This window comes from Chelonoidis abingdonii, chromosome 1 (assembly GCF_003597395.2).
Source record: "Chelonoidis abingdonii isolate Lonesome George chromosome 1, CheloAbing_2.0, whole genome shotgun sequence".
Classification (NCBI taxonomy): domain Eukaryota; kingdom Metazoa; phylum Chordata; order Testudines; family Testudinidae; genus Chelonoidis; species Chelonoidis abingdonii.
This window is the reverse complement of record NC_133769.1, coordinates 301,426-327,627: the sequence shown is the minus strand read 5'-3', so window position 1 is coordinate 327,627 and position 26,202 is coordinate 301,426. Positions and strand designations below refer to the sequence as shown.

Below are 26,202 nucleotides of genomic sequence, written 5' to 3'. Positions count from 1 at the left end.
CCCTGGGACGGGACGTGGAAAACAGGGCACCAGGCCAGCTCCAGGGCTCCCCCAGCAACCCAGCCTGAAAGGTCAGCGTCTGCCTGGCCTGGCCAGGCTGGGATCTTCACTGTGGGCTGGGGGAGCATTGCATGAGGGGAATGGATGAGGAAAGTGGCTGCCATTGAGCGGGCCCATCACACGACGCTCAGGCCTCTCCTAGAGCCATCTTCACCCGGGACCTGGCTGCTTCAGCCCTTACTGCCCCCAATGAGACAAGCACTGCGAGCAACCAGGGCAGAGCCCAGGGTTGATGTGGGGCTGTTGGGGGTGGAGGTTTCTAAGGTGCCCAGAGATCTGGGTAGTGAGGGACTCCGGTAGCCCAAGGGGCTCAGACCCTCTGCAATTCGTCAACGTCCTTTTGGAAGTGCGCTCTGGCCCCGTCAGAAACAAGGCAGGAGCCAGCGTGGTGGTGAATGGCCTGGATCACGAGGCTGTAACACGGAGCTGTGTTTCTAGGGGACACCAGACGGACAGCTAGGCCAGGCTGGTCCGTACACTGCCAGGTTCTGACGTGGCAGAGCTGCAGTCACGGCCCAGCCCTGCCCCAAACACGCCGGGTGAGTCGTTCCACTGATCTCTGAGCCCTGCCTGTAATATGGGGATATTAAGGCTCCCTTCCTTAAACCCTTTGTCTGCTTCGGTGGGGAGGAACAGGGGACAGGAGCGAGTGTGTGTCCTGATCTTGGCTGGGTTCTGTGGGCATGACTGGACTATAATAATATGGGCCTGTTGCAGATCCCACAGCTTTTAAACAGGCCCTTGGAAGAACCCTTCAGTGGACTTGACCCCTGTCTCGTCCTTCAGGGCAGGCCACGCGGCCTCTGAGATGCCAGCCAGCCCTCCTGTTTCATGCCGCGAGCTCTGCCCAGTGCGTCCAGCTGAGCCAGATGCCCGGTCTGAGACTTGTCCGCTCTGCAGGGACCAGGGCACCTCAGCCAGTATTTGCAGGTGTGCCTGGCAGCCTTTCCCAAACAGAGCAGGGTTCATCAGTCAGCTGGACATGGCCTTGGGAAGTCCATAGGTCAGTGCAGAGAGATGAAGGAGAAGACAGTCCGTGCAGGCTAAGCCCACGCGCTATCCGGCCAAGCGGCCACGGAATCCATTTCCAGCACTCTCTCCCTGCCCCCTGTCTCTGCCAGCCCTAGGTGACAGCTCCTGAGTCTCCCCAAAGGCCAGGTCTGATCCCAGCCATAGGCGGTGAGTTATATGGGCCCGTCGTGCCCAAGCTCCACCAATATTCAGGAACCTGGGCCCAGCATAACGATGGTGGGACACTTCTGAGAGCGCCAATTCAGGACAAATCGCTCAGAGCAGGGCCGTCACAGCCCCTGGCTGGGGTTTCTATGCACACCCAGGCAAACCAAGCCAGCCAAACAGAGAGGACTTCGGTTTCACCCCACTGGCTAACCACAAGTCACACCAGCAATTCCCTTAGACACTCCCGTCTCCCAGGATCACCACCAGTTCCACTCGTCCTGGGGATGAATGGTTATGAAAACCAACACTCCAGTAAAAGGAAAAAGGTTCTCTCAATCCCAAAGGAGCAAGCCCCAGACCCAGGTCAATATACATATCAGATCTTACCCACAAATCAGCTGTTGCCAATCCTTTAGAATCTAACATCTAAAGGTTTATTCATAAAAAGAAAGAAATATAGATGAGAGCTAGAACTGGTTAAATGGAATCCATTACATACAGTAACAGCTAAGTTCTTGGTTCAGGCTTGTAGCAGTGATGGAATAAACTGCAGGTTCAAATCAAGTCTCTGGAACATCCCCAGCTAGGATGGGTCAGTCAGTCCTTTGTTCAGAGTTTCAGTTTGTAGCACAGTTCCTCCAGAGGTAAGAAACAGAATTGAAGACAAAATGGAGATGAAGCAGCTTCCTTTTATAGTCTCTTCCAGGAGTAAGGATGCCTCTTTGTTCTTACTGTGGGAAACTACAGGAAATGGAGTTTTGGACTCACATGGGCAAGTCACATGTCCATGCATGGCTCAGTTCTTTAAGGGTGGCAGCCATTGCCCACACGCTATCTTGAACGTTCCCAGGTAGACTTCTTATGTGGATTGGAGTCTCCCAAGGTGCATTGTCAGTTACATGTTTCTTGATTGGGCACTTAACTTGCAAATTCCTTTCTCAAGAAGCTGGCCAGATGCTTTACTAAGGCTCCTTAGAATCAAATCGCATTGAGATGCAAGTCCCGTGCCAATATTCATAACTTCAACCACAACAACGATACACACACCCAGACAGCGTAATGACAGCCAGCAAATCAGAACCTTGCCAGAGACACCTCACACGACAACCTTTGCACAATATTTGCTGCAAATATATAACAGTGGTTGCAACAATGATCTACATGATCACAGAGTATGTCAGTAACATCACACCCAGCTCCACCAATGTTTGGGCCTATATTTTCAGAGCTGTTCTGTCCATAGGATGGACCAGGACAACTGCCCCAGGCTCCATGCTTTGGGGGGCCCCGTGCTTCAGAGGGACACGGGGTCCAGAGCAGCCTAGGGGGTTAGCGAGGGGCCTGGTGCTGGCAGCAGCAAGCGACCCAGCCCCAGCCCCAGCCCCAGCCCGCCCCACCCCACCTCTTCCTGCCCCCACTTCACCCCTTCCCCCAAGTCACTGCCCCTGCCCCGCCTCTTCCCACCTCTGCTCTGCCCCACCACCCCCATTCCACCTCTCCCCCCAAGTTCCTACCCCTGCCCTGCCTCTTTCAGGCTTCTGCCCCTCCCCCAGCTATGCTGGGAGCCAGCAGGGCAGGAAGGCTGGGTCTGGGTCGCTCGCTTGATGCTGGTACCAGGCCTCCCGCTAGCCCACCAGGTCACCTTGGACTCTGTGTCCTCCTGACTCACGGCTCCCCCAAAGCACGGGCCCAGGGCAATTGCCCTGGTCCGTCCTATGAAGGGGACAGTTCTGCTTAGACCTGTTCTGTGCACCACCAAAAGTTATACAAAGCTGGCACCCATGATCCCAGCTGCCTGTCACCTCTGGGTCCATTGTCCTGCTCCTGCAGCCCCACGCTGAGCTCACACCTTCCGCCTGCTGGAATTTCCCAGTGTCTTTCCAGACTCTCCCTTGATCCGGGTAGGTCTCAGCCGCCCATTCATCCCCTCCCCACAGACAGTCAAGCGACAGCCCCCACTCGGCTCCCAAAGCAGCATTTGAGCCCTTTCCCCCCCATGAAGTGGGGCGCGATCGCTGGGCAAGGAGGTCAGTGCCACCATGTGTCTCAGGAAATTCCCACTTTGCTACAGGGACATATGTGGACCTGCTGCAGCAGCACCCAGCAAGAGCGGGTGGGTGGGGGGGTGTGGATTTGTCTCAAATAGCCTCTGGCTGGCTGGACCCAACAATTCAAGCATCATCACTGACCTCTGGGGGGTTTTCTCACAACCCAGCCTTGTCCAAAGGGGAAATTCTCTGGGAAACCCTCCCCACACTCAGTTGCAAAACAGACCTTGTCTGGGATTTGAACCCAGGACCTCATGCACCCTAAACAGGAATCATATCCCTAGACCAATGAGTCATCCTACATTACTGCTTCCAGCTGTTGTTGTTGTAGGTGCCACCTCTCCAAAGCAGCAGTCCAGCAATCACATTACACTGAGGTCTCACTACCCAGCAGCGCTCGGGGCTGTTTGCTGCCTCACCCCACCTTCCTGCCCAGGGAGTCTGCAGAGCAGACGGGAACTGCCAGCTGCGGATGCAGCCCGGACAAACAAGCCTTGTGCCTCCCTGCATCCGCTGAGCAAGGGTTCTCTGCAGCTGGCAATGGAGGCTTTTCATACCCAGCACCCGGCTTCTCACTTCCCTTCCTACTGAGCTCGGGCACTTGCCTGCGCCCACCCTGCACCCACCAGCCTGCACAGCAAAGTATCGCATATCTACCTATGGGATGACATGCACACGCGACACAGTCCCGGACCCGCAGCAGAGCTCTGCGGGGCTCTAACACTCTTCTCTCTCACCAGTGCAAGTTGGTCCAATAAAAGCTATTCCTTCCCCCGCCTTGTCTCACTAATATCCCGGGACCGACACGGCTACCACATGCTGCAGACGCCCATCGACTGAGTTCGGATTCTCCCTCTGAATTATACAATGGAAGAAACAAACTTACTAAGCTAATGTAAATATTCAGCTGCCTCGATGCAATGCTAAGTCCCTCTCGGCACGTCACCGGCTCCGTCTAACGTTCAGCTCACTGGGCCATGGCGGTTTTAGCCCATCTGACCTGGTTTGGGCACCAACATTCCAGGAGCAGCTGCCAAAATATTTTTGGTCTCCCTGTACGATTACTTCCATTCCCTTTTTATCTGGTGGGGAAGAGCAGGCCGGGGTTATGTCATGCACAAATGTGTGCTACTTACATGGCGGGGGTGGGGGTGACAATGCGGTTCTGGCGGGACCCAACTGAGAGTGCCAAATCAGGACCAATTGCTCAAACAGGGCAGTCACAGCCCAAGGCTGGGGTTTTTCCACCTCTAAGGCAAACCAAACCAGCCAGACGCTGAAAAGGACTTCGGTTTCACCCCACTGGCTCACCAAAGTCACACAAGCAATTTCCTTAGACACTCCAGTCTCCCAGTATCCCACCGTGCCACCTGTCCTGGGATGAATGGTTATGAAAACCACAACCCAGTAAAAGAAAAAGGTTCTCTGGGTCCAAAGAAGCAAGCCCAGACCCAGGTCAATATACCATCAGATCTTACCCAAATCACGCTGTTGTCAATCTTTAGAATCTAAAATCCTAAGGTTTTCATAAAGGGAAAAAGGTAGAGATGAGAGCTAGAATTGGTTAAATGGATTAATTACATACAGTGATGGCAAAGTCTTAGTTCAGGCTGTGAGCAGTGATGGAGTAAACTGCAGGTTCAAATCAAGTCTCTGGAGAACATCCCCCACTGGATGGGTCATCAGTCCGTGGAGCTTCAGCTTGTAGCAAAGTCCTTCCAGAGGATAGGAAGCAGGATTGAAGACCAGATGGAGATGAGGCATCAGCCTTATATAGCTCCTCCAGGTGTAAGAACACTTCTTTGTTCTAACTGTGGAAATTACAGCAAAATGGAGTCTGCAGTCACATGGGCCAGTCCTAGCATTTTGCTGAGTCACAAGGCGTATCTGTCTCTCTCTCAGAGGTCAGTGTGTAGCTGATGGTCCTTAATGGCCATCAAGCAGGCTAAGCTGAGCTGACACAGCTTGTCTGGGGTGTTTCCAGAACTGCAGCACCAATTTGAAATACAGACAGTATACAGCTAATACTTATAACTTCAACTACAAAATGATACAAGACACACAACAGCAATAATCATAACCAGCAACCATAACCTGGTCCGAGACCCTTATATGACCCCCTTTACATAAGATTTGGTGCCACTAAGGACCTGGTTGCAACCGTTCTATATGGTCCAGTTTATATCAATAACGTCACAGGGGGATAGGCTGATCTGGATATACCCAAAGCAAGACTCATGAGCCCTAAAGCAACAGAGCGCAGCTGAAGCAGGTTGTCCCTAGGGCCTTTGTAAGATGGTTTATAAGCAATGTTATTAATTGACATGGGTTTTAATAGTGTGATCACCAGTGTAGTCTGAGCACCTTGCGTCATGCATTTAGCACTGGGACTACACGTCTGTCACACTCTGGTTCCCTCATCCCCTCCCCAGGCCCAGAGGGAGACGCTCGTGGTCGGGATTGTCTTGTTTTGGTAGGGTTTCATTCGTTTTGTTAAATAGACCTGTTGCCCTGTGTTTATGGTAGAGAAGGGAAGGTGGTGAGGTCTGTGATGGTCCTTAGTTCTTGGGGGACTTTGTTCTGTGGTCTGGGACTTCCCCCAGAGACAGTTCTGTCTGCCCCACTGATAAGCAGCACTCATGTTGCTGAGAGCTGCACTGGGCCATGGTTTTCCTCCAGGCCCCCCAAAGCCTCTGTGCAGCACTGGTCCCTAGAGATCAATGGGTTTCTGTAGCTTAACAGGGGTGTCCGGTTCACCGCAGGGCACAGGAGCCATGTGCCATCAGCAGGGCAGCTGGGGGTTCTGCCACGCAGGACTGAGCCCAGGACAACAAACCAGCCTGGGAAGACAACATGCCCATGACAAAGCAGCAGTGAGGTCCCATGCTCAGGGGGGGCAGAGCCAGCTACCAAGGAGGGTGTAGGCCACAGGCCTGAGGGTGAGTTCATAAGGTATGTTCCCCAAAGCACCACCCAGAGGTGAACACAAATTTGGCCACTTTCTGTGCTCCATGTGGCTAGAGGAGCTGCTTCCCCCCTCACAGCAGTTCTGTGCTCCTGCTTGCTTTTCCCCCCACCCTGTAGCAACCACCACTAGGTGAAAGTGCTTCTGTTAGTCATGCAGTGGGCACAATCAGAGCAGTGATGATTTCACTGGTGGCCAGAAAGCAGCTGTCTGAGTTCAGGAAGCAGAGCAGTTTTACACCTGGGGAAGATGAAGTGGCAGAAGCTGGATTAGAATCCAGTTCCCCCAACTCTTAGCCCTGTGCCTATTCCACTACACCACAGCACAGAACTAGCACAGTCTCCTCTGGCACCGCCTTAGTGCACCATGCACCACAGGGTGGTAACAAGCCAAGGGCAGCCAAGGGACATGGGTTCTAGTCCTGGCTCTGACACTGGGGCAAGTCTCTTCCTGTGCCCCTGCTGGGGAGAATGGAGCTGCTCCTGGGTACAGGAGCTGCCTATCAGCAGTGCATGGGCTGATAAGTTGACAGACCTGTGCAGCCGTGTTGGGGGTCTGAGTTCTGGCCAGGAGCAAGGGGCAGTTGTGGCCCTCGAGCTGGGTATACTGGGGGGTGCAGGAAGATTCTTGGGCTGGCAGGAGAATGCAGAGTGACTCCCCCCCCCGAACACCTCCTCTAGCCCGAAAGGCAGTGTCTCCTGGAGGGCAGTCCTAAAACTAGCCCCCAGCCTGAGAACTGCTGAGTTCTGTGGGGCTCGGTACAGGTGATTGGAAGCAGCCCCTGGGGCTGGCACCCAAAGAGCTGGGCAAGGGGGCGCACACATGGTGCTGCTCTCACTGCCTACCAGATAGCTGCGAGCCAGGGACCAGCCCTTGGAAATGCACCTTCCTCCTCCAGGCCAGCGTGGCCTTTTACCAGCCCTCAGATTTGGCCTAAAGAACAAACGCAAAGGCAGAGAGAAGGAGACAATAGTGACATTTCCCTTCACATAGACGTCCCCCCACTCCACAGCAACCTGCTCTGGAACTGGCCCGGCCTCGAGTCTAGATTTTAGATGCTGAAGATGGAAACCTTTCCCCAGCAGCTGCAATGGCTCAAAACCGTAGCATCACCAGTTTTGTGAAGGGGCTAAACTATAGCTGGGCAAATCACATCTACTATGGAGTTTTCCATCCTGGCAGCTTCAGCAGGGTGAAAATCCCAGTGTAGCGAAGCCATAAATTGTTCCTCAAGTGTGTCTAGGAGGCAGGGGAAAGAGTCTAGGGAACATCCTGCTGCCAGATGCGTGTGGAAAGTAATATGATCCCTAAGTGCCAACCCAGCCAATGGCTCATCTCTAAAAACATCTGGAAGAACACCTATACTCAACTGGCTCTTTGGTCTAGGGGTATGATTCTCGCTTAGGGTGCGAGAGGTCCCGGGTTCAAATCCCGCACGAGCCCATTGTTTTTTCAGCACATAGTGGCAGTGGGACGGATGAAGATTTTGCAGAACAAACTGACTTTCCCCACATAAGTAATGTACGGAAAGTAAGTGGGACTTTTTATCTACAATTCCCCGACGACAGAAAAGTGGTGAAGTTGGATTAAAACACTCACCTTTTTCCATTGCAACCCCATTGCAACCCCACCCTGCAGCGCTGCCTGCTAGCTGCCCACGAGAATGGGTTTTCCATGTCCTGCCCTGGGCAGGGGCCAAGCACCATTGGCTGAAGGGGAAGGGGCACCTGTGATGCAGCAAAAAAAAGTCGGGTCCATGACCAAACACTTGCCGATCAGCCGTAAAACTTTCCTCCCGGAGAGGAGCACATGGCAAGGGAGAGCTCATTTGTTTCTGATCTAGCCAGGTGGCTCCGTCTATTCGGCACAAGCAACAGAGACGCTTTGGGCCCAGTGTCCCAGGATCTGAACATAAGATAGCGTTGGCCCCCAGTGGGATTCCGTTCAGAGGGGCGAGCGGCAGAGCATCGCGCCTACCCAAAGGGAGCGACGCCTTGTTTAAACCGGGGAAGAAAGGAAAGCTGTAGGCTCGGGTGGCACCTCCCAAACCCAGACACATACTTCTAGACCAACAAGCTATCCAGGAAGACAGGGCACTGGTGGCTTTTCTGAATGTCCCGCAAGCCATGCAGAGACCGACGCTACACATTGAAGTGCTCAATAGAGGCACAGGAGGGTTCCCATGCATTGGCCCGATACCTGGAACACAGTCAATATCCTCGCACTAAAGGCGTCATTTACATCAAAACCTGCAGCCGCGTGGGGAGAGGGAGACTAACTGGATGTTGAAAGCAACATTTCTCAGTAGCCTAGTAGATAGTAAAGGCTAAAGAGTAGATCTGAAGTGTCCCGAGCTCTGTACGCCGTAGCCTGGAGCTGGAGAAAGGAGACTCTTGTGCCGCTGGCAGACCAGGTACCAGCTCCTGCCGACGTTCTCATGTGAACACAGACACATACATGGCTAGGATCAGTCTGGCTCAATGAGTGTTAGACTCATAGACTTTAAGGTCAGAAGGGACCATCATAGTTGGATCTCCTGCACCTCGCAGACCACAGAACCTCTTCATCACACTCCTGTAACAGACCCCTCACCTCTGGCTGAGCTACTGATGCCCTCATATCATGGTTTCAAGGCTTCAAGTTACAGCGAATCCACCATTTACCCTAGTTTAATCCTGCAGTGACCTGTGCCCCATGCTGCAGAGGTATTAAAGTTATGAGAATGTACTGAGACGTTAGGAAAGGCCTGTGAGTTGCTGCCAGCATTAATCTCACCTGTAACCTCTGTCTCCCGTATCGTCAGGTCATATCTGAGCGTTTGCATTATGAGCCTGTGCAAGAGTATAACTGACCAGACAGGAGAGAGGTGTTAACTGGTGTGAAATGCTGGTCTCCGGCAGAAGGTGTTCTGCCCTGCACCATGAGGCGGCCCCGCAACGCCAGACAGATGATAGTGGAACGTTAAAGAGGACAAAAGATTGTGTTGTTTCCTCTGCTCCCTCCCCCATGAAGATGAGCTGTGGAAGTGAATCCCTCCTCTCAGCTGAGTTTGCAACTCAAAGCAGATGGGGGGAAGGGAATAAAAACCCCCAACAAGGAGGAACTGAATCTCATGCTGCTTGGATTCCTCTGGGGCTAAGGTTTCTAGGCATAAGCAAGGGATCCCCAGCTGCTTTGCCTGCGTTTGCCCTAAAGGACAGACAGAGCTCGCTTATTACAGAAGCTTCTATTCCTTTGTGAAACTTCATACTGGAACCCATTTGTGTATCTACCTGCGTTAACCTTGTAACTCACTTTCCTGTTTCCTTTCCCTAATGAATAAACCTCGAGACCATTTACTGTAGGATTGGCTACAAGCATTGTCTTAGGCGTGAGATCTAAGGTGCATCTGACCTGGGACGAGCGACTGGGGAGTGACCCGAATATTGCTGGGATCTTTGACGTAAGGGACCATCTGTCACAAACAGCTCACTGGGGTGGCCAGACAGATTGGCGCACCCCCGAGGACTGTCTGTGACCCCACGTGAGGGAGTTTACACTGATAATTGGTGAGACTGAAGGATAGAACTCACCATCAGATTGGGGTTTGTGGGCAGATTCTTAACAGTCTGCGCTGAGGCTGGGACTGATGCCCTTCAGCCTGAATTATAGGCTCCGTATACACAGAGAATCATTTGTGCTTTTGGTTCCCAGGGCTGTTTGTTGGTGTAGGGTGTGATTCTTGCTTACGGTGCCAGGCTGCATCTCTCTCCCTCCTGACCGGGGGTTTTTCAGGCTGCAAAGTTCCATCCCTAGATTGTAATATCCCCAGCAAGCCAGATTGCCTGCAAGGCCAGAGTCTGCACTTTGCTCTCCCCAAAGGCTATGCCCAGTGTATCGCCTGTGGTTATGTTACCCCCCAGCTCCTTCGAAGCAGCCCCATTTATTCTTAGGGTGAAAGCGTTACAGAGAAGTTCCGCGGAGACAGACCCTGGAGAGACCCGGCCACTCTGCAGGGACTGATGCACCTCCCGAGCCTTCGCAGTGACTCGCATGGCGTTGTCACACCAGTCGGGGGCATTAGGCCGCTGGCGCAGGGCACAGGGGCTGTCGGTTGGCACGGTTAGAGCATGGCCCAAGTCCATCCGGCCAGTGCAGAGCCCAGCCAAGCTGCGGTGAACACCATGATCCGGCTCTGTCTGACCCCCTTGGGCGGGTCCCAGGTCAGAGCCCCGTCTCCCTGCAGCAGCCAGCTCTTACCCGGCACCTCACCCCTTCCCAGGCCTTTGTGCGCCAGCTGGGGTCTCTGCTCAGCTCCCTGCTGAGAGGCCGGGAAATCCCTCTTTCTTGGGGGCGCTGGCTGCCAGGGGCCAATGTCCTGCCGACTGGATTTGCCAGTGACTTCTAGGATCCTCTACTGATAGAGGTTCAGCCTCGGCCAGGCCTTTTTAATGACCCATCCCAGCTCAGACAGCTGGGCAACATGCAAGCTTAGGCCTCTCAGCCTGCCCCGTGAGCAAACAGTCCTCCCCACCACCCCACTGGGTAGTCAAGCACAATATAGGGGAAACTGAGGCACATATCGGCTTAATAAAATATTACAGTAAATTCCCACTTTGTCCCAACACCCAACCCACTGACCGAAAACCTCCCATTGCCCCCAGCTGGGACCTGGTTAGTTGTCTAGGGGTCAGCACTTCCGCTGCCCCAGTGATCTTGCCCCACCCGTGCAGCGAGCACATTGAGACGGACGAGGGAAGGTCTCACCTCTTCCCACCCAACGCCGCTCACTTACCAGCTTCTGCAAACCAAGGGGAACAATGCAGCCGGTCACAAGTGCCAGGGTCCCTGAGATCTGGGAATGTTCTGCTCTTGGGGTGGGCTGGACAGGAACGGGGCTGCACCTGGGGCACCTGACTTCCCTCCCCCAGCTGCAGAATGGGCTCCTGTGACGTACCCAGGGCACAACCCAGACCAAGGAGTAGCTGTGTTAGGTCTGCCCTCTAACCTGGGGTGCTCTTTATACGGCTTTGGCCTCCAGTCCTGCACTGCTCACAAACAGCTTCCCTCATGCAAGTCACTCCCAGCGACGTCTGTGTGTGATCTGCAGCCAGCCACAGCGAGGCTCTTCCCAGCCTGGGTTATCCTGCAGGGTGACCCAACACATCCCCAGTCCTCAGATTCCCCCCAGAAATGTACGTCCTGCATGGCCAGCCCTCACCTGGACAATACAAGCATATTAAGCTATTATTACTCTAAGGGAAGAATATCCCAGCTTTTAAATAGTTACCTAGACAGTTCAGCTTAACACACCGGATTAGCTAAAACAACAAACCAAGTGTCTTAGCTACAAAGAGCGGTTTTCAGAGAGTCCCAGCAGTGACCGTAAGAGTCAGACACGGTCACAAGAAAAATAAAGATAAACCAGTCACAGGTGTCCAACTTCCCAAACTCTATGAGAGTCAAAGCAAAGCTGCGTGGCCAGGTGCCTCCAGCAGGCCCCCTGACCAACCCCTTGAGGTCCGGACGCCTCCTCCAGAGTCCAGAAGCTGCTTCCTTTGTCTTTTCTGGTGCAGAGAATGTGATGGGCAGGGGGAGAGAGGGTGCATCTCCCCCTCCTTTTTATAGCACTGTCCCCCCACCTCCAGCTGGGAGCCCCATGACAGGCCCTCGGTGAGGCTGGGAACCCAGTGCTGTTTCTTTGCTAAGATGTAGATTTTTGCCCCCACCCAAGAATGGGAACTGAGCAGGTAATGACCCATGGGCCTTGTTTACACCCGGCTGAGGTGTCGGCTTGCCCTGAGGAACAGGTTTGACCACTTTCCAGACTTCTCTGGAAAACCTGCTTTTCGCCCTGATTTCTGCTTGCGTTTCTAATGTCACCTGTCAGGCTGCTCCGTGCACTTCGCCAGGCTGTTCCTGATCGGCAAATACCTCACAAGGCATTCCTCATGCAAAGCAGTGTGCAGGGTGTATTCTGCCACAGCTCCCCCCTTGCAGCCCGGCTCATCGCAAACGCAGCATCGCTCCTAAAGAGAGACGCAAGCAGCGGGCCCCTTAAGCAGGCAGGGATTGGGTTTGTGGGGGCTCTGCTTTGCTTGAAGTGGCTTGACTCAGGGTCTAGTGGATGTTGTGTCTGAGCCACCCAAGGTGGAAAGTGCCAAGGCACCTGGGGAAGAACTGTGCAGCTGCTTGAACCTCAGAGGCCACATGGTTTTGTGGTTTCCAGCACTGCCAAGGTCTCCTCTAAGACAACATGTGGCAAACACATTTCCAAGCTGGCTTGTTGGTCTAGGGGTATGATTCTCGCTTAGGGTGCGAGAGGTCCCGGGTTCAAATCCCGGACAAGCCCATTTTTAATGGTTGGGGGGATCTGCCAGAACGAAGCCACTTCCCCCAAGAAGAGAAGCTCAGTGACAAGGAGGAGAAATTTTATTGCCTAAAATCCACGGCAGTGCCCACCTGGCTGCCAAGGCCACATTCCAGCTGGATGGGGATGATCAATGTTCCCCCACTGCAAATGTTTTGGGGTCTCCTCCTGCCTGGCCAATCTTAGAGCAAAAGCCCTGGGTGGCCCTTAGAGTCCCTAAGTGCCTCCTCCACCCCCAGGTTGCTCTGACACCCCATACTGCAGGCAGCTGGTTTCCATCGCTGGCTCCGCTACTATTTCTATTTAGCTGCCAAATCTGAGCCGATCGCACAGGTGGGAATGTTTCAGCTGGTGCCAGTTAACATGCAAAGGAGAGGTGACCCCGTGAGCTGTGATGTGGCCTTGGAAGCCAGGTTTGGGCACTGCTGTGCTATACCAGGGTCATAAGAGTCCCGGCGCACCGAGCAGCCCCATGCCCCAGTCACGTCCCCACAGCGTCGGGCAGCCCCATGCCCCCATCACATCCCCGCCATGCCGGGTAGCCCCGGGCCCAGTCACATCACCGCAGCACCGGGCAACCTCATGCCCCCATCACATCCCCGCCATGCCAGGTAGCCCCAGGCCCCGGTCACGTCCCCGCAGCACCGGGCAACCTCATGCCCCCATCACATCCCCGCCATGCTGGGTAGCCCGGGGGCCTCGGTCACATCCCTGCAGCGCTGGGCAGCCCCGTGCCCTAGTCACATCCCCGCCGCGCTGGGCAGCCCCATGCCCTGGTCACGTCCCCACAGCACCAGGCAGCCATATGCCCCAGTCGCGTCACCGCCGCGCTGGGCAGCCACGCTCCCCTGTCACGTCCTTGCCATGCTGGGCACCCCAATGCCCCCGTCACGTCCCTTCCATGCTGACCCGCTTCGCACACTCCATTTTGGTGCCATGTACAGTGTAGCCAACCCTCCAGCGGTTTAGGCACATCCTGAGCCTGGTGGGACAGGGGAGGAGAGGAAAGACGGCAACGGGAAATGTAGACTCCAAATCTCTCCTGCCACGAGACCCCGGCGGTGCCACAGACCCCAAGGGAAGGGCTGGGAGCCCCTTTTCCAGTGGGCTGGGACAGGGTCCAAGGGGGAATGCGCTGGGGTGCACTGGGCAGTCACCCACTCCGTCTCCTGGTGGAAAGGAGGGAGGCAGGTGACAGCCATCCACTGGAGTGTCTCTGGATTCACGGCCCCCATGACCCACCCAGCCCCACTGAACGGGAGCAGGCTGCCAGCTGCCCCCTGCCCTTTCACCCCCCGGAATCCCCTAGAGGCCACACAATCGGCTCCCGGCTGCGCAGCCAACAAGATTACCCTCTCAGGGGGCTTAGGGGACAGGAGGTAAGGGGCTTACAGCCCCTAATCCCAAACTTTGTCCGTAGGATGCTCAGGCTTAATTCCTGATCCCCCCATGAGCCCTTAAGTGGCTTGTCCCCCCGGGGATTGTATATTAGAAGGGGGGAGGGAGCCGGGGCAGGCTCTGTGCAGCAGGATGTCGGGGGAAGAAGACTTTTACCTCTTTGAGAACATCTCCTCGGTGGGGCCCTGGGACGGGCCCCAGTACCACATTGCTCCACTCTGGGCCTTCTACTTCCAGACGGCCTTCATGGGCTTCGTGTTCTTCGCCGGCGTGCCCCTCAACGCCATCGTCCTCGTGGTCACCATCAAGTACAAGAAGCTGCGGCAGCCGCTCAACTACATCCTGGTCAACATCTGCCTGGGGGGCTTCATCTTCTGCTCCTTCTCCGTCTTCATGGTCTTCATCTCCAGCTCCCAGGGCTACTTCATCTTCGGGCGGCAAGCCTGCGCCCTGGAGGCCTTCCTAGGCTCCGTCGCAGGTAACGAGGGGGGAGGGCCGAGGGCAGGCCCCATGGGCGAGCCGGGCAGGGGCCCAGTAGCTGAGGGCTGCGGCATGGGCTCAAAGGGGTTGCCGGGGGCACTGTGGGGCCCTAGTGAAGCCAGAGCCATTTGCACCAGCTTAGGATCTGCCTCTCCTTCCCCTGCCAGGGCCACGCTCCGCAGCGGGGGCTGCTCTGGGGGCGAGACAGATCCAAGCGGAGGCAGGAAGCGCTGGGCAGCCGAGGGGGGAGAGCCAAGCACACAGCTGCTCTGGGTTATCAGCACCCATGATCACAAGCCTCTGCCTGCCAGGAGCTGGGAATGGGTGACAGGGGCTGGATCACTCACCATTGCCCTGTTCTGTTCACTCCCTCTGGGGATGCCTGGCATTGGCCACTGTCGGCAGACAGGACACTGGGCTAGATGGACCTTTGGTCTGACCCAGTCTGGCTGTTCTTATGTTCTTGTGAGCACAATTAGACAGGTGGTTTCTTTTACTGATCAGGCCCAAGTAGAATCGAATGGGGGTGGGCTGTCCCCAAGGAAATCAAGAGCAACAGTGGGGGATGCTGGCGGGAAGTGAGTGGGGATCAGGCCCTCAGGCTTAGGGTGTTGGGCCGACCTTCTGGGGCTCCCCCGGCATGCCTGTGTGACCTGTGGCACCGGGTGGAGCTGGGAACTCAGGGGAGGAGGGGATAGGAGAAGAGCTGAGGAATCTGTCAGGAGAGGAGAGCAGGCGCCCCCATATTCCCAGGGAAGCCCCAGGGTGGGGACCCTCTTTAGCCATCTTGTCGCTGTCCTTTACTGCACCTTCTCCGGTCCCCTGCAGTGCCAGGCATCAGAGCGGGCGCGAGCTCCAGATGCATGGCAGTGTCACAGCTTCTGAAGGGCCCAGGACCCGTGAGGGGCAATTTCCCACTGCCTTCACCGGAGGCTGGACAGAGCCAGTCCCGGGGGAGCCCTGTGCAGACAGGCAGCAGCGCTGGGAGGGGCGCTGCACTAGGCTGCAGAAGACCAGGTGACTGTGGCAGCCTTGCAGATCCAGTTGCAGGAGCGGGGCCGTAGATTTTCACCTTCCTTCACAAACTGGGGTGACCGAAGCTGAACCCAGAGACTTTGCAGGCTCTGCTACGTTCCCTGGATCTGGTGGATGCGCCACTATCCAGGGGGACAAGGCGAACGGGGACGAAATGACTTTCCAGGCAGCCTCTGCTGCGACCCATACCCAAATAACCTCACCAGCCTCCCAAGCCCCGCTGAAATGCGAGGGGCATTTCCGTCAGCTGTTTCCCCGGGTCACTCTGCTTGCAACAAATGCATGCAGAGAAAGGGCCATTCCCCTGCCCCTCACCTGTGTCCAGAAGCGTCTCTGGTGGGGAAGCAGGGGGCCTGGCTAATGGGGAACAGGGGGAACATGGGGCAGAGGTTCAATGGGCCAGTTCCACATTGGCTGAGCTCCTCTCAGCCTCCTGCCCCAGGAACGCCAGCAAGGTGGGTTCGGGGGTCCCTCGGGGTAGTAGCTGGGCGAGGGGCATGGCTGAGGGTGCAGGGGCTGTGTGGGGTAATCTCCCTGTGCCTTCCCCAGGCCTGGTCACCGGGTGGTCCCTGGCCTTCCTGGCCTTTGAGCGCTATATCGTCATCTGCAAACCCTTTGGGAACTTCCGCTTCAGCTCCAAGCACGCTCTGATGGCGGTGGCAGCCACCTGGGTCATCGGCATCGGCGTCTCCATCCCGCCCTACTTTGGGTGGAGCCGGTAGGAGCCAGGCTGGGGGCTGGGGCGTCCTAGAGGAGAGAGGGAGCCCCCCCCATCGCCCCAGCGTGCCCTGGGCCTGCCTCTTTCCAATCCCTTTGCCCAGTCTTATGGCATCGCCTGGCAAACGCCCCTGCCAAGAGGGAGCAGATGTTGGGGGGCCTCCCCAGCCCCATGGCAGAGTGTCTGGCAGCTGACCCGCTAGCCAGCTCTGCAGGGAGCTGGTGGTGTGCAAAGCCTCTCGCTCCGAACTGGTTCAGAACCAGCGTTGCCACCTGCCGGCTTGGGGCCCCGATTGCAGCGCGGGGGGCTGGGCTATTCGGTCTGATCTCTGGGCTCGAGTTCAGGCTGGGCAGGGCACGCACCAGCCTCGGGAAGCGTTCCCAGCCTGAGAGGTCAGGAGCCGCCAGGCCTCAAAATCTCCTCATTCTGATTTCCCTCTTGCTCGCACGTGGCTGCAGTAGCCAGGCTCATGATCGGCCAGGGAGCAAGGAGCCTTCTCCCACCTGCCTGTGCTCCTGGGAGCAGCGGGACTGCTTGCTGCTGGGGAACGAACCACGCCAAATGGGGCCGGGGGGTGCTTGGCCCTGCCCATCCCCCGGCCCTGGCCAGCAGAGGTGGTGGCCTGTGCTGGCTGCACAAGGCCGAGCAAGCTCTGGGGAAGTGCTGTGCCCTCCGTCTTGCAGGTTCATCCCCGAAGGCCTGCAGTGCTCGTGCGGCCCAGACTGGTACACGGTGGGGACCAAATACAGGAGCGAATACTACACCTGGTTCCTCTTCATCTTCTGCTTCATCGTACCCTTCTCGCTCATCTGCTTCTCCTACTCCCAGCTGCTGGGCGCCCTCCGAGCCGTAAGTACCCGCTGCAGAGAGCCAGGGCATGCTGCCGGCTCCCAGGACACCTGTCTGCTTACAAGTGTGTGGTGTGCATGAGATGGGAGGACTGCACGCTGGTGAGTGTGTGGTGTGAGATGGGAGGGTTGCACGCTGGTGAGTGTGCAGTGTGTGTGAGAGACGGGAGGGTTGCACACTGGCGAGTGTGCAGTGTGTGTGTGAGAGATGGGAGGTTTGCACACTAGTGAGTGTGCGATGTGTGTGTGAGATGGGAGGGTTGCATGCTGGCAGTTGTGTGGTGTGAGATGGGAGGGTTGGACACTGGCGAGTGTGCAGTGTGTGTGTGAGACGGGAAGGTTGCACGCTGGTGAGTGTGCAGTGTGTGTGAGAGACGGGAGGGTTGCATGCTGGTGAATGTGTGATGTGTGTGTGAGATGGGAGTGCTGCACGCTGGCGAGTGTGCAGTGTGTATGTGAGATGGGAGGGTTGCATGCAGATGAATGTGTGGTGTGTGTGTGAGACAGGAGGGTTGCACGCTGGTGAGTGCAGTATATGTGTGAGATGGGAGGGTTGCACATTGGTGAGTGTGCAGTGTGTGTGTGAGATGGGAGGGTTGCACACTGGTGAGTGTGCAGTGTGTGTGTGAGACAGGAGGGTTGCACGCTGGCGAGTGTGCAGTGTGTGTGAGAGACAGGAGGGTTGCACACTGGTGAGTGTGCGGTGTGTGTGTGAGATGGGAGGGTTGCACACTGGTGAGTGTGCACTGTGAGATGAGAGGGTTGCACACTGGCAAGTGTGCAGTGTGTGCGTGAGTTGGGAGGGTTGCACGCTGGTGAGTGTGTGGTGTGTGTGAGACGGAAGGGTTGCACACTGGTGAGTGTGCAGTGTGTGTGAGACGGAAGGGTTGCATACTGGTGAGTGTGCGGTGTGTGTAAAAGACAGGAGGGTTGCACACTGGTGAGTGTGCGGTGTGTGTGAGAGACAGGAGGGTTGCACATTGGTGAGTGTATGGTGTGCGTGTGAGATGGGAGGGTTGCATGCAGGTGAGTGTGTGGTGTGTGTGGGACAAGAGGGTTGCACGCTGGTGAGTGTGCAGTCTGTATGTGAGATGGGATGGTTGCACGCTGGTTAGCGTGCAGTGTGTGAGACACAGAAGGGTTGCACACTGGTGAGTGTGCAGTGTGTAAATGTGAAGATGGGATGGTTGCACTGGTTAGCCCGTGCAGGTGTTGAGACACAGAATGGTTGCACACTGGTGAGTGTGCAGTGGTGTGTGTAGATGGGAGGGTTGCACACTGATGAGTGTGAGTGTATGTGTGAATGGGGGTTGCCACACTGGTGAGTGTGCAGTGTGTGTTGTGAATAGGAGGCTGCAACGCTGGCGAGGTGCAGTGTGTGTGTGTGAAATGGAGGTTGAACGCTGGCGAGTGTACAGTGTGTGTGTGAGACGGAAGGGCTGCACCCTGGTGAGTGTGCAGTGTATGTGAGACGGAAGGGTTGCACACTGGTGAGTGTGCGGTGTGTGTGAGAGACAGGAGGGTTGCACACTGGTGAGTGTGCAGTGTGTATGTGAGATGGGATGGTTGCACGCTGGTGAGTGTGCAAGTGTGTGTGTAGATAGGGGGCTGCACGCTGGCGAGTGTGCAGTGTGTGTGTGAGATGGGAGGGTTGAACGCTGGCGAGTGTACAGTGTTGTGTGTGAGACGGAAGGCTGCACACTGGTGAGTGTGCAGTGTGTGTGAGAGACAGGAGGGTTGCACGCTGGTGAGGTGTGGTGTGTGTGAGACGGAAAGGGTTGCACACTGGTGAGTGTGCGGTGTGTGTGAGAGACAGGAGGTTGCACGCTGGTGAGTGCAAGTATGTGTGTGAGATGGGAGGTTGCACACTGGTGAGTGTGCAGTGTGTTGTGAGACGGAGGTTGCAAGCTGATGAGTGTGATTGCTTGGCCAGCTCTGACCATCTGAATGGGTTGATTTTTTGCCTCTAGCTGGTCTCTGATGTTAGAAATGCTGGTCCGTCTAGTGAGGACTGTGCCAAAGAGGCTCCCAGACAGACGACGGACGGTGTCCTCCACAGAGCCCCCCAGCACTGTGACAGTTCAGAGTTGCTTGTCTAACACCCATGGCTGCAGGGACCAGTCCGGGGCTTGGTCTGTAACATAGTCAGGGCCTGATGCACCACAGGGAGAGCGCCCGATGCCAGAGGCTGCAAGTGGCCTGCTCCAGGCTGGGGCTCGAAGGCACTGCCCCATCCCAAGGACCCGAGGGAGGATGCGTTTCTGGTAACTAAATCCAGGGTGGACGGGGCGTTGTGACTCCTGTAGGAATCCCCCAGTACGACCCTCTCCCCACTGAGTCGGAGCTGGGGCCAGGTGACGGCGGGTGGGAATCAGACCTGCCACGAGGCGAGAGACCGTCCGGCTGTTCCACCCTGTTCAGCAGCCCTGCTCTCCAGAGCTACCCAGTGGAGGGGGGGCTAGGGAAGGATGCCTGGGACCTGCTGCTTATGATCGGGGGCCCTGGTGGGTTGCCTGCAGTAGCGGCCCAGCAGCAAGAGTCGGCCACCACCCAGAAGGCGAGCGGAGGTGTCCCGCATGGTAGTGGTGATGGTGGGCTCCTTCTGCATCTGTGGGTGCCCTATGCGGCCATGGCTATGTACATAGTGAACAACCGCAACCATGCCTCGACTTGCGCCTCGTCACCGCCCTGCCTTCTTCTCAGAGCTCCTGTGTCTATAACCCCATCATCTACGGCTTCATGAACAACAGGTGAGCGTTTCCTTCCTTCCCCGGTGGGCAGCGCGGCTTGACGTGCGCCACAGACCAGTTCTGCCCGGCCCAAGTCCCTGGGGTCCCTGAGAGCAGGGTCTGGCAGCACCAGTCCCTTCCCAGGTGCAGCCCAGGATTGGAGCTGGAGAAGTGAGCGGTTGCCCGGAGAGGTGCATGGAGCCTGCCCTGGCGGTCACTGGGCCATGATATTAATCACGGGCCACATCCGGCCTGCTTGAGAGCACGGGCAGGGCAATGGGGGCTGTGCTGACAACAGGTTGCTGGGTCCCTGCTCTGAGTTCCCCAGGAAATGGCCTGGGAGGGCTGGGGCAGAGGGCCTGGCCAGCACTGTACCTGGATGGAGAGCAGAGGGGAGTCATAGAGTTTAAGGCAGAAGGGCCTGTTAGTTTATCTAGTGTGACTCCTGTCTAGCACAGCCATCACCAGCCCCCAGATCCCTACGGGGAGCAGTGACTTTGGTCCTCAGGTGACACAACTGTTGTGAGCCACGAGCAGAGAACGGGAGACAGGCCTGGTCTACGTGACAAAGTGAGTCGGCTCAGCCACGTTGCTCAGGCTGTGAAAAAATCCAGGCATTGTGAGGTAACTAAGCCGGTGTCAGCGCTGGTGTAGACAGTGCTAGGCGTCGCAGAAGTTCCTCCATTCAGCCTAACTACCACCTCTCATAGAGGTGGATTTACCCGAGCTGATTAGGCGTGAGCTGCCCAGGTGATGCCAGCAGGAGACCCTGCCCCATCCTGCTGGTGAACCCGTCCCCCCAGGTCCCTGCCAATCTGCGAGAAATTTCTCCCCACCCCAGCTCTGGGTCAGCTGGAGGCTAGGATGAGCCAGACCCACCAGGCGGGCATTGAGAGAGAGGGTTCTCGGCAGCACCTCACAGCACAGGGCTACCCTGCCTGGTCTGCTGATGGCATGCAAAGACTCCCCAGGGACCCATGCGTGTGGCGCTCCTTAGAGCTCGCGAGCTGAGCCAGAAGGGTAGTAGCAGCCGCCTGGCCTGGATGGGGTGGGGGGCAGGCGCAGCAGAACCCACCCCTTTAGAGTGCTCCAACCCACAGCTAGGAGGCTCTACAAACGGCATCCTGTGGGGGCCGGGGGCCTGCGAAGTCCTCCGCGGGACTTTGTGAGCTGTGACGGTGCTGCCCGGGGAGGCAGCTGAGGTCACTTCAATCCGGTGAATGCAAACAGAATGTGGCAGACAAACCCAGAAGCTGGTGGTTATACAATAGTTTGATTTACCTGCAACGAAACGGCCTCTGTAGTACTCACTGGTACTCGGGTCCAAACACTGCAATTCCCTTCAAGTGCCCAGCTCGGCCTCCGTCCAGACACACCTTCAGATATGAGGATGCATTCTGAATCTTATCTCTCATATAAGAAAGTTCTCTCAATCCCAGGATCAGCCACACACCCAGGTCCAATTAAACTTACTCTTACCCCAAATACACACCAGAGCCAATTCTTATTAACTCAGCTAAAATTATTAAAAAAGAAAAGTGAGAAGAGTGTTGGTTAAAAGATCAATATACAGACAGATTTGAATTCAATTCTGAGGTTCAGATACACAGCAGAGGAGCTTGTAGTTGCCAAAAGGTCCTGTTAGAAATAGTCCATAGGTTATAGTCCAATGTCCATGTTCAGGGTGACTCCAGTCAGTGACTGGGGATCTCAATCTTGTGGCTTAAGGTTTCCCCCTCTTGAAACCCAAAGCAGATCTGAGATGAAGCAGGATCATGTCCCAGGCTTCTTATACATTTCCAGCAGCCTTTCAGCCTGAGAAAACAATAGGCTTAATTCTTCTTTCAAACAGCCTGGCAATTAGCACAGGGTAATTTATCCATTAAACAGTTTGGATACAGGTTACCACAACCTTCCCAGAGACACAGAGACAATAATACTTTTTCCCTCCAGTGTCTTTCTAAATGTTAATGCTCCTTTTTCTGATCTTTAAATCAAATCCATAGCAATAGACAAGACTTGCTTGTTACATCCCAAGCCCTGAGCACACACCCACCCTTCTGCCTCTAACACTGCAGGCTGCATTTCAAAGCTCTGTTCATTTACAGATCGGCCTAACCAGGCTCTAATGCTGGGCCCTGGGTCAGGTCTGTCTGGGAGTTATTAACTCTTTGTGGCCCTGTCACCTTTCAATGAGATGTGACATTACACTTATAACGTCACAGGAGCAGGTCTGCTGTGGGGGTGGATGTGGTCGGGGGAGCTGGACGGAAGCATTCTGCGGGCAGATGCAGCCTGGGGGTCTCCAGCTGGACCACCCCATCCGGTCTAACAGGGCAGGGGGGTGGTGCTCTCTCCTCGTACAGTTCCGCGCCTGCATCATGGAGACGGTGTGTGGAAAACCCATCACGGATGAGTCCGACATGTCCAGCTCCGCCCAGAAAACCGAGGTTTCGTCCGTGTCCACCAGCCAGGTCAGCCCCAGCTGAGGAGGCTGCGGCATCTCATGGGGCCCGTCCCAAGGGGAGCAGGCACCGGGCTCCAGGGCAGGCTCTGAGAAGAAGCTCTGAGGCCCCACGGCTGCACCTCCGACACTGAACTGTAAATTTCAATTGGTGAGCTGGCCTGTGCTCACCGACCCCCGAGGGGGGGATGGATCCAACCAGCTGGGGAGAGCAACCCCACGCTGCCCCTGGGGGCACCATGCAGCCCCCCATTGACCCTCCACAGCTGCTGCCCTAGGCCGAGTCTGCAGGGGCAGGCTGAGTGGTGAGGGGAGTAGGCAGGGCAGCTTTGCCTTCTTCCATCTTCCCCTCGTCAGGACCAGCCGTCATCGCTCCTTCATCCACCCCAGCCGGGAAGCAGCACACAGTGCTTGGGAGGAGGAGGGGGGCAGAGGCAGTGTGCGGTCAGTGGTTAGAGCAGGGGTGGGCTCCTGGGTTCTATCCCTGGCTCTGCAAGGTGAGTTGGGTACATAAGAGGAGTGGGGTTTAGTGGTTAGAGCAGGGGGAGCTGGGTGTCAGGACTCCTGGGTTCTATCCCCAGCTCTGGGAGGGGAGTGGGGTCTAGTGGTTTATGGGGGTAGGGGAAGGTTGGGTGTCAGGACTCCTGGATTCTATCCCCGGCTCTGCCACTGACTGTGTGAAAGTCACTTGCACTTTCTGGGGCTCATCTGAGAAATGGGCTGATGGAGCCGACCCCCCTCACATTGGTGAGGTCACCCCGCTGGCTGTCAGGTGCTTTGAAATCCCTCGCTGAGTGGTGCTCCTGTCGAGCAAGGCACCAGAGGTGCTGTGAGGGCAGCTGAGAAGGCACCTTGCAGCAGCAGTTTCCTGCTCCCCTCTGGGAGTTAAGCCCGTGATTCTGGGGACAAGCAGCATCCTCTGGCCAGCACCCTAGGGCCCATTCCACCACTGCACCCCCTTTACCCACTCCCTATGGAAATCAGAGCAATGTGGGGCTGGAAGGGACCTTGAGAGGTCACCTAGTCCAGCCCCACTGAGGCAGAACCAGGTAATCCTAGATTGTCCCTGACAGGTGTTTGTCCAACCAGTTCCTAAATATGTCCAGTGACAGGGAACCCACGACCTCCCTTGGAAGCCTGTTCCAGAGCTGAACTACCTAGGGAGGTGGTGGAATCTCCTTCCTTAGATGTTTTTACGGCCCAGCTTGACAAAGCCCTGGCTGGGATTATTTAGCTGGGGTTGGTCCTGCTTTGAGCAGGGGGCTGGACTAGATACCTCTTGAGGTCTCTTCCAACCCTAATCTTCTAGGATTCTATCATTCTATGAACACCCCAAGAGTTAGGAAGTTTCTCCTAATATTTAACCTGAATCTCCCTTGCTGCAGATTAAGCCCATTACATCTCTTCCTGCCATCAGCAGACATGGAGAACAATCAATCTCTATCCTCTTTATAATAGCCCTCATATCTGAAGTCTGTACCAGGTGCCCCAATGCTTCCCCAGGCTTCCCCTGCCGTGTGGTCACAGTTCTGCAGAGCCATCCCCTCTGCTCTCCCAAAAACTCAGCAGAAGGAGTCTCCAGGAGCAGGGTCTGGGTGCCACATCCCTCCCAATCTTCCCCAGCCCTTTGTCAGCATCCTCCCATTCCAACAGAAAAGGCAGATGAGAAAGTGAAAGAAGCAGCGGATCCAGCCTCTTGTTCTAGCCCAAAGAGCCCAGAGGCCAAAAGGGTGGGATTGACATTGTCTTCTGTCCCCCCACCCCCAGGGTGCCTGGGACACCAGTGTGAGCCCCCTGGACTCCCTTCAGCTGAGAATTGCCCCCACTTCCTGAGTCGCCCCTGAATTTGTCCTGCTTAGCCTGAGTGCCAGGGAATTGAGTGCCCTGTCTTACCCCTCTGAATTCAGCGGGGCTTGCAGCCAGGACCGGCGCTTGTGTTTTTAGCGCCCTAGGCGCACGGCCATTTCGCCGCCCCGTGCACTGGCCTGCGGAGAGGGTCCACTGGTCCGCAGCTCCAGTGGAGCTGCTGCAGCCGTGCCTGCAGGAGGTCCACTGGAGCCGCGGGACCAGGGGACCCTCCGCAGGCACGACTGTGGTAGGTCCACTGGAGCCGCCTGCCGCCCCCCCCCGGCAAAATGCCACCCCCGGCAATTGCCTAGGCCGCCTAAATGGAAACGCTGGCCCTGCTTGCAGCAGGCTTGGAGGGCTAGGATCTGCCCCTGAGCTGGGGCTAATTCATTTGCATGCTAAGGAGCCAGAAGACAGGAGTGTAGCAAAAAAACCTCAGCTGACTGGAGGGGTAAGTCCAAGCTGCCACCTCCTTGCTGTGACTGACCCCTTCGAGGTGGTTGTGAGGGTCTGCATGCCCCTCCCCCATTAGTGGATTTCCCCTCACCAACTGCCTGGGAGGCGGGGCGGTCTCATTCAACCCCCTGTGCAGGTGGGAACAGCCCCAGAGCGACTTGGCCAAGGTCACGCAGGGCATCAGTAGCAGAGCTGGGTCTCGAACACAGCTCTGGCATCCCAGTGCAGTGCCTTAATCACAAGCTCGACCACCAACACAACCCCCCTCCCAGGTGGCGAGGGGTGTCAGCAGGTGTAAGGGAGTGTCAGGCACCCACAAACCGCAGAGAGGGGTACAGCATGGTAGAAGAGGCTAGACAGACACAGACCTTCCAGCCACGCCAAGACTGGCCCTAGAGCTGTATTTGGGGGTGGGTGGGGGGCCGTATTTATATACCCCCTGCTGGGAGGTGAGGAGAGAGGATGGAGGCTACACCTAGGCATTGTCTAGGATAGGGTGAGACAAGCTAGGCTCGGGAGAGAGAGCTATCCCTCAGGGGATGGAGAGGGTACCTGCTCCCCCACCCAAGGCCATGGGGCTGGCAGGCAGCCCTGGCTCTCCCTCTGTGGGTCTGTTGTACTCCCCGAGGCAGCTCTGGGGCACGTGGGACTCAGCCCCCCCAACACCCCTGGGCAGTGCATCCATTTCAATAGCTCTACCACTGGCCCCAGATCGGTTGTCGTCACTGGATCTCCCCGTACCCCAGTACTTCTAACTAACTTGGCACAGACATAAGGATGGGGGGTCTTTTCTAAAAACCCCAGGCCCAAGCCGAAGCCCACTCCCTTCCGGAGGACCATTGGAGAGGAGCCCTTCCGCCCTAGGTCCCTTCTGTTCTGGGTGGACGTTCCGCACTTCTGGGGAGGTGTGTGCCATGCTGAGCTTGGACCACAGTGCCTCTCCCTGCAGCCCAGCAGGGCTGAGCACGTGTGGTTTATAAAACACCTGAGGACCCCGGCCGATCAAAAGCAGTGTGTGCACGGGAGGGAGGCATCTTAGCTCCATTCCCTCCCCTCATTGGTGGGGGTCAACACCAGTGGCTTCCCCACCTGGCTCTCTGTGAGACCCGCCAAAGCAAGAACCTCTCAACAGTCCCCCTCATTACCCAGGGGAATGTCCATTATCTTACAACGCAGGGGTCCGGGCTCTGAAATCCAAACTCTTTCCTTCTACACTAAGCGATAACCTCAAGCCCTGGATGCTGTGGGCTAGGACACAGTCCCAGAGCTGACCTCCTAACATACGTTTGTATTTAAATGTACAGAGCATGCACAGCACCTTCAAAAACCTGTACCACAGCTTGTACGTTTGCCTTGTATTCATCCTTGTAGCGCAGGGTAATACTCCAGCGGCAGGACGTAGGAGCGGTTCTGACAATAAAATAATGCAAATGGGCTGAACGCAGCATGGTGGTGAGCCGTTCTGTACCCATCAGCCCGCTACGGTACCAGTAACTGGAGGGCTCTCCCAGGGTTCCCTGTTTCATAGATTCATAGACTCTAAGACTGGAAGGGACCTCGAGAGGTCATCGAGTCCAGGCCCCTGCCCTCATGGCAGGACCAAATACTGTCTAGACCATCCCTGA

At 56.2% G+C, this 26,202-nt stretch overlaps 1 protein-coding gene and 2 non-coding genes across 3 annotated transcripts; all 3 read left to right on the top strand.

Annotated features, from left to right (window-relative positions):
- The first annotated feature begins 7,623 nt into the window (after window positions 1–7,623).
- Window positions 7,624–7,695, top strand: TRNAP-AGG (transfer RNA proline (anticodon AGG)). Its single transcript has one exon. It is a non-coding gene; the product is annotated as a tRNA-Pro (tRNA).
- A 4,816-nt stretch (window positions 7,696–12,511) lies between these two features.
- Window positions 12,512–12,583, top strand: TRNAP-AGG (transfer RNA proline (anticodon AGG)). Its single transcript has one exon. It is a non-coding gene; the product is annotated as a tRNA-Pro (tRNA).
- A 1,542-nt stretch (window positions 12,584–14,125) lies between these two features.
- Window positions 14,126–22,298, top strand: OPN1SW (opsin 1, short wave sensitive). The gene is given in 8 exon segments (XM_032802179.1): window positions 14,126–14,477; window positions 16,064–16,232; window positions 16,916–17,085; window positions 19,603–19,642; window positions 19,644–19,690; window positions 19,693–19,740; window positions 19,743–19,827; window positions 22,172–22,298. Coding segments are annotated over 8 exon segments (1,032 nt in total). The 5' UTR covers window positions 14,126–14,131.
- Window positions 22,299–26,202: the final 3,904 nt, after the last annotated feature.